The following is an 8,001-nucleotide window of genomic DNA, read 5'->3' on the forward strand; positions in this document are numbered from 1 at the left end:
CATGACATTCCATTTAAAATTTGACATCTCCTTTGGAGATAGTCTAAATTGAGATTTTTAAGTGCTAAAAACAGTTTCCAATATATTCATACAAACATTAACATTTGAAAAATTGAAAAAAAAAAAAATTGAAAATACACACATCCACTATGTATGTGCGCCTAATTCGTCTACTCGATCGTAATTAGCGTGTTTAATTGTATAAATATTAGGCAAAGTATTTAATTAACTCATAAATATATTGTCTATTCAAATCTCTATAATTTTACTTCAAACACTCCATCTTTTTAACCGTCACATTATTGTTCTATATTAAAAAAATGAACCATTAAACTTTGTAAATACCAAGTTATTCATTTATTTGACAAATATAATAAATTGACGGTCAATTGAAGTAATTTTTTTAGACACAACATTTGAAAAATTGAAAATTTAAATAATATCAATTATTAAATATTCAAATTTTCACACAATTTTTTTAGGGCCTTTTACATTTTATTTTAATCATGACTAAACAAAACAAATTTAAACAATTAATAGGAAGGAGATACCATAAATAAACTCCCAATCAGTTTTCAAACAATTTCTAATTAGTTCTTTAAACAGATATATATTTTTTAAAAACATAAACAGCATAAATAAACTCCTGAGTGCGGAACACATGTCACAACCACAGTGCGGTTGTCAGCAGATCTCAACTCCTCAGAACACCAAAAAAAATCCAATCTCCCTTCCCTTCTGTCCCTCCCTAAAACTCCCACAAATTCGCTCCTCTATTTTCGAATCTTTTTTCAGACCTAAACTCTAATGAAATGGGAATGTACAGATCATCGACGAAACCCTAATGTTCAATTCGGTTGCTGGAATTTTCCCAAATGCTCGTTTATGAAGCCTCCATAGTTCCTCCCCGTTTCATTTTTCCGGTACTCAGCTCCCTCCCACAAACCCTAGCTGCTCGGAAGGATTTTTAATTTTTGATATTTGTCAGCGGCATTGAGCTGTAAATTCCCAATCTGTTATCCGAAATCCCTCGTTTTGGGTGCTTCTGTTCCGCATCTGAATCGTAAGAAATTGCCGGGTTGTGGTGGTTAACTCTTCAAGTTTAGTGCAGCGAGCTTCTATAATTGCGGGGTTCTCCTCCATTTCTCATCTGTCTCTCTCTGCGCGCGCAAGTTTGGAGTTTTGTGATTGGCCATGGTGGTTTCGTAGAAGGTCGTTTTCCGATTCGATTCTTTTTTTCGGTTTCTGAAAAAGTTGAGTTTTTGGAGGAACGGCTGGAATATCCCATTACAATTGTGTGGATTTGCTTTTCGACATTGCTGTCTGAGATTCTGTATCTTTCACCGTTGGATGAAATGTCCAAATCAATTCGTTTTTGTTTTGATTTTTTTTTTGGTTCTTCTGAAGATAATTTATTGTCTGAATCAACTGTGAATTCTTCTTTTTTTTGCCTATTTGATTTTTTTTTTTTTTTCCCTTTCTGCGGCCTGTCGATTTTCGAATGCTCTGTTTGGTTTCCGTGAAAATAAGTGTTTCGAATACGGGTTCATTTGATAAGTATTCCAATGTCAAGGAATGAATGAGTGGGCATAATGTATTGATTGGATTTTCAGTTGAATCATTGGAAACATGGATGTTATATTCATCTGCTTGATTTGTTTTCTGCTTAATCCTCAGTTTTCAAAGAAACCCAACAGCGCACATGTTGTATTTTCACTGCCATACCTATTTAGTCTGTGCAGTATTAGTTGTAGCGATTCGATATATTTCTGTCTTAACGCTCTAGATGTTTAATTGTGAAGCTTTCCTTATGCCTTGGCTAATTCTGGTTCACAATCTTTCCTAACAATGCAGGTGTTTAAAGTTGCATCATAGTCTTTCAAGTGAGTTTGAATCATGGATATTACTGAGGTTGAAGAAAGCTTATTCGCGGCCAGCGATGCCAAGGTTGAACAATCAATGCAATTATGTTTGCTAACGAACTAGAAAGTGTTTATATGCATTTTCAAGTGTCGTGCATGCTTATTTTATCACTGTCACCATGGGTCCTCTGAATATCACCTTTTGATTTGTCTTACGGTTTTATCATCGTAGATCATTGGTTGACTCTCTTTGTTTTCTTCTGCAGTTGCATGGAGAGCTGTGCAAGGCACTCTCTGCAATTTATTGCAAAATAACGTCGATATTTCCTTCTTTGGAAGCAGCTCGACCTAGGAGCAAGTCTGGTATCCAAGCTTTATGTTCGTTGCATGTGGCACTTGAAAAGGCTAAGAATGTTCTTCAGCATTGCTCAGAATGTAGTAAACTTTACTTGGTAGGTATTCCCTCAATATTGCATTTGTAATTTATGCAGTTATCGCTACTCCAACTTTTCGAGTAAACAATTATTTCCCCGCTTCTACTGTGGAGGAATAGATTTCTCTTTTGGTGTTTAAATTTGTTTCATTCATGATGAGGTTGTGCATAAATTGTGTTGTGTGTATAATGGCCTAATTATTTTTATCATTCAGGCTATAACTGGGGATTCTGTGCTCTCAAAGTTTGAGAAGGCAAGATGTGCTCTCATGGATAGTCTTAGGCGTGTTGAAGACATTGTTCCACAATCTATTGGTTGTCAGGTAATTATTCTTTAAGGTCCTTTTGCAGTTTCTTTTCCTGGTTGGTGGTAATTGCATTTGAAGTTTTTGAATTAACCTGTGATGCTAGCATTCCGTGGTCATGATGCTTTGTGTACATCACTTAGATGTGTTCTAAACACAGTATATTGTTGATCTTGTTTCAGATTGAAGAGATTGTTAGTGAACTTGAGGGTACTGTGCTCTCACTTGATCCCTTAGAGAAGAAAGTTGGCGATGAAATAATTGCACTACTCCAGCAAGGGAAAAAGTTCGACAATTGTAATGACAATAATGAGCTGGAATCTTTTCATCAGGCTGCTATCAAACTTGGTATTACCTCTTCCAGGGCAGCTCTTACTGAGAGAAGAGCTTTAAAGAAAGTCATCCAAAGAGCCCGTGCTGAGGAAGATAAGCGGAAAGAGTCAATTGTGGCTTATTTATTACATCTTATGCGAAAATACTCCAAGCTGTTTAGAAGTGAAATCTCAGATGACAATGATTCACAAGGTTCTGCTCCTTGTTCTCCCACTATTCAGGGTTCCATTGAGGATGCTGGGCCCGGTGGCAATGTTCAGGCATTTGATCGACAACTGTCAAAACTTAGTTCTTTTAATTTCAAAAGTTCTTTTAATTCCAAGCCATACAATCGGAAATCAGGTCAGATGCCTCTTCCACCTGAAGAATTGAGGTGTCCGATATCTTTGCAGCTTATGTATGATCCGGTCATCATCGCTTCTGGTCAGACATATGAAAGAATTTGCATTGAGAAATGGTTCGGTGATGGGCACAATACCTGCCCAAAGACTCAACAGAAGCTGTCTCATCTTTTTTTAACTCCCAATTATTGTGTCAAAGGTCTCATTGCTAGTTGGTGTGAACAGAATGGAATTTGTGTTCCTGATGGTCCCCCAGAGTCTCTTGACCTCAACTATTGGAGGCTTGCATTTGAGTCTGAGTCCACTGATTCAAAATCTATGGGTAATGTTGGCTCTTGCAAGGTGAAGGGTGTCAAGGTGGTTCCTTTAGAGGAGAGCCATACTATAAAGGAGGACGTTGGAAATGAAACAGAAGATGTGTCTCCATTAGAGGAAGAGTCGGAGCTTGATGTTTTCGAAAGTTATCAGGATCTTTTAACCACCTTGAATGAAGAGGAAGACTTCAGGAAGAGGTGCGAGGTAGTGGAGCAAATAAGGCTCTTGCTGAAGGAGGATGAGGAGGCCAGGATGTATATGGGTGCTAATGGATTTGTTGAAGCACTTCTACATTTTCTGAGCTCAGCTTTGCGTGAAGCGGGTTGTTTGGCTCAGGAAAGTGGAGCCATGGCTCTCTTCAATCTTGCTGTCAACAATAACAGGTATAGTTGTTTAATAATTTTAAAAGAATCGAATGCAATAACTAGTTTTATGACAATATTTTGATTCGTTTTGTACTGAATACTTCAGAGGTCTATTAAGCATCAAAATGCGGTGTCTTCAATAATAAAAAAAGCATCCGGGATAGGGTGAAGTGTATAAATAATTGTCTACGATGTGTTGATATTTCCTTGCGTCATGGGTGTAGAGAGTGATGCATTGGCTTTCATGATTTGTTTTTAATTATTAGATGTTGATTCTCCGTTTATCACTTGGAATGTGTTGAATGGTCTGTATCTATGCTGTGCAGCATTTTGAGTAACATGTCAGAATTTTTGGTTCTGTTCTATGCTTCTCTAAACCTTGGATACTTGAGAATAGTTTTAATTTCGTTGATTTTTTTTATTTTTATTTTTTTTTAGAAACAAGGAAGCAATGTTAGCATCAGGGGTAATTTCGTTGCTGGAGGAAATGATCTCCAATCCCAATTCTCATGGACCTGCAACAGCGCTCTATTTGAATCTCTCGTGCCTCAAAGAAGCCAAGCCTATAATTGGAACAAGCCCTGCTGTCCCTTACTTGACCCAGCTCCTTCAAGCGAATGTTGAAACCCAATGCAAGCTTGATGCCCTCCATGCCCTGTACAATCTATCGAGTGTCCCGTCAAATATTCCTAAACTTATGTCAGCTGGTATTATCAGTGGTCTCCAATCCCTTCTTGCGGACTCTGGCGATCAGATGTGGACAGAAAAATGTGTAGCTGTATTGATAAATTTGGGTTCAAGTAGTTCTGCCAGAGATGAAATGATGTCGAATTCGAGACTTGTAAGTGCACTAGCAACAATTTTGGAGGCCGATCAACCCATTGAGCAGGAGCAAGCTGTCTCATGTCTCTATATGTTGTGTAACGGGAGCGAGAAATGTAGTCAGATGGTCCTGAAGGAAGGAGTGATACCGGCGTTGGTGTCTATTTCCGTTAATGGCACATCAACAGGAAAAGAGAAGGCTCAAAAGCTGTTAATGCTGTTCCGTGAGCAGAGACAGAGAGACCAACCACCTCCTGAGGCGGAGGTGCATCTGTCTGTTGAAAAGAGTGACAACCCCATGAGCGCACCGGAACCAAAGCCGCTATGCAAATCCTTCTCAAGAAGAAAGATGAGCAAACCATTTAGGTTTTTATGGAAGAGCAAAAGCTATTCTGTTTACCAGTGTTAGCTCCCATGGTGCTGTAAATTTCAGTGTTGCATCATCTTTTTTTTCTTTTCTATTTTCTCACTTTTTGTTTCTTTTCAAATAGCGGAATGTACAGCCCCCTGTAATTTATGGATTTTGGTTTCGCATTTACCTTTGAGGTAGGAAATATATATATGTATTATAATTGCTTTTTTTTTTTAAATTTTTTTATTACTTTTTTATTAATTTTTTTTAACATACGATATTATTTACACTAAAAGGGAGATGGTGAGCTTAGCCTCATAATGGGTTAGTAATAATATGGTTCAAATTTGCTTTTGGCAATAATCAAACATAAGACCTTTGATTTACAAGTGAAAAGAAACATCATTAGACTGTAGTACTAAGGTAGCTATATCTTCAATTTTTTTGGTTATGGTGTATACAATTGGATCATAGGGATTTAGCAAACTAGGGATTTTCACGTGTGTTTGTCAATGCATGGGCCATAGCCAGAGACCCTAGCATTTGGGACAGTCCTAACTCATTTGAGCCGGAGATGTTCTTGGGGTCGGAAATTGATGCTTTAGGCCGGAATTTTGAGCGTATTCCTTTTGGTGGTGGGGGGAGAATATTCGTGGTTTCTATTGGCAATGCAGTTGTTACACTTGATTTTGCGGTCACCTATTAACTCATTTGATTAGAAGTTCGGGCTCACCTTACATATGACTTAGCCTCTAAAAGTCGTTGCCAACTGATTGGAGATTTTGTAGGTTCTATAATTAATCAACATTTTGTTAAAGTGTATTAAAATGAGATTTTGTAGTTTCTATAACTGATTGGAGATTGATATTATGGAAACATTGTATTAAAATGAGATGTTTTGTATATGTAGTGGGATAACATGTCCCACATTTTTTTGGTTTTTTTGGTGAACTAATATGTCCCACGTTGGAGAAGAGTAAGAGGAGCAGGTTGAAGTGAGGATATATAATTGAGAGGTGTGGGATAATGGAACATGCTTACCTGGATGGGGTCTATGGGCGATTAGAAAGGCCCATGTCCTAGGTTAGTGACCTTCATCGCACTTTGGGAGGAGTGCTCGCCTAAGGTCAGCCCCAGTGGTAGAACCTACGTCATAATTTGTTCCCGTGGGGGCCTGCGTGCGCGCGCGGCCCTTGTCCAAATAATAATTATCCAATTTTGAAAATAAATAAATAAATAGTAATTTGAAAATTTCATTTTCTCCCAACTGTCTTCATACCATCAAGATTAAGTTCTGCACCAAATGTTTAAACCCAACGAAAACAATTCGAGTACTGCACCAATTTTTTTAAATGTAACGATATATGTAAATCGATCGAATGTGAGATGTCAAACAGATTGAGTGGTGCACCAAATGTTTAAACCAATGAAACATGCAAATTGATTGAATATCCTAATGATGTTAATGTGAGAGACTTTCCAAATGTTTAACCCAACAAAAGATTTAAATTGACCGAATACCCTAATATTGTTAAAGCATTGGATTGTAATGTGAGAAAATTGACAATCAAAGAGACCTTCCGGTTGCACCCAGCGGTGCCCGAAAAGCTGATGCAGACGTAGAAATCTGCGGGTACACTGTACCAAAGGGTGCACAAGTGTTTGTCAATGCATGGGCCATCGGCAGAGAGCCCGGCATTTGGGACAACCCTGTCTCATTCAACCCAGAGAGGTTTTTGGGATCGGAAATTGATTTTACTGGCAAGAACTTTAAGCTTATTCCATTTGGTGGCGGGAGAAGAATATGTCCTGGCTTGCCATTGGCAGTGGGAATGGTGAACTTAATGTTGGGTTCACTTATTAACTGTTTTGACAACTGGAAGCTTGAAGACGGAATTACACCGGAGACTATGAACATGGATGAGAAGTTTGGTATCACCTTACAAAAAGCTCAGCCCCTCAGAGCTGTGTCCATGCTCAATATATGTACTTCAAGTTTCTACCATATGATATTTAGAATATATAGGACTAGGTTTGCCCAGTCTAGGCCTAGAGCTCTGACTGGAGTTTAAGAGCTAGTTTGTTATTACTTAGTTTAAAAAAAAAAAATATTACTTATGTTGTGTTATGAGAATAAACACTTATAAATAAAGCAGTTTAGTATTTGATTTTTTTTTTTTTTTTTGTAAAAATGTTTTTAACAACAAAAGCAGTGTCGAATGTTTGATAAACTTTTATGTAAAATTGTTGTGATTATATTAATGAAAGATTTTAATGGAAATAGTTTAGACTATAAGTTTATTTTAACCAAAATTCATTTAATAATTTTATTTAATGTAAAAGACAGTACATAAAAAAAACTAAAACCTCATGAATAGGAAACAAACCCACATACAAAACAAAATATATATATATATATATATATATTTTTTTTTTTTTAATTTTTTTTACCTAATAGAACCATACCACGTTCCAGTTCCCAAGTAGTACTAGCACTCCCCAAAATCCAATTCCCATCAATTTTCTCCAGTCAATTTTGCCTCCAGTCCGCTTTCTATTTACAGGTGATAATCGAGAAGATGTGGAAGTATCTATATATATAAAGTGAGAAGCTCAAATAGGTGAAACATTCAAAATGTCAAAAATGTTCTCAGTCCATACTCAAGAGTAACGGATAAATATCCAATTAATATAGGGTCAAAATTGTAATATAATACAACGAAATTCTACTGTTCAAATAATATATGTATTCATCTGAATAATGACAATTTTCAACCACCAGATAAAAATATACATATTTAAAATTTCATTGCGACCCTTAGATCAATCTTCCCATAAATACTGCATCACATTCTATCTTTCCACCAAAACCA

General features: G+C 36.9%; 1 protein-coding gene and 1 non-coding gene across 2 annotated transcripts; both read left to right on the top strand.

Annotated features, from left to right (window-relative positions):
- Positions 1-625: 625 nt before the first annotated feature.
- On the top strand, positions 626-5,348 carry LOC137736968 (U-box domain-containing protein 6). The gene is made up of 6 exons (XM_068476298.2): positions 626-1,212; positions 1,855-1,947; positions 2,129-2,314; positions 2,511-2,618; positions 2,783-3,972; positions 4,393-5,348. Exons 2-6 carry the CDS (start codon positions 1,897-1,899, stop codon positions 5,183-5,185), a joined length of 2,328 nt encoding a protein of 775 aa, XP_068332399.2. The 5' UTR covers positions 626-1,212; positions 1,855-1,896; the 3' UTR covers positions 5,186-5,348.
- Positions 5,349-6,161: 813 nt separating this feature from the next.
- Positions 6,162-6,323, top strand: LOC148691986 (U1 spliceosomal RNA). The gene has a single exon (XR_015955371.1). It is a non-coding gene; the product is annotated as a U1 spliceosomal RNA (small nuclear RNA).
- The last annotated feature ends 1,678 nt before the right edge of the window (positions 6,324-8,001 follow it).

This window comes from Pyrus communis, chromosome 13 (genome assembly GCF_041283825.1).
Source record: "Pyrus communis isolate YQ-2024b chromosome 13, ASM4128382v1, whole genome shotgun sequence".
Classification (NCBI taxonomy): domain Eukaryota; kingdom Viridiplantae; phylum Streptophyta; class Magnoliopsida; order Rosales; family Rosaceae; genus Pyrus; species Pyrus communis.

Excerpts from the sequence above, each read along its gene's own strand:
- LOC137736968 (XM_068476298.2), top strand. The coding sequence starts at position 1,897 with ATGGATATTACTGAGGTTGAAGAAAGCTTATTCGCGGCCAGCGATGCC. Across the intron at positions 1,948-2,128 it reads TCGCGGCCAGCGATGCCAAG|TTGCATGGAGAGCTGTGCAA; the intron begins GTTGAACAATCA and ends TTTCTTCTGCAG. Across the intron at positions 3,973-4,392 it reads CTTGCTGTCAACAATAACAG|AAACAAGGAAGCAATGTTAG; the intron begins GTATAGTTGTTT and ends ATTTTTTTTTAG.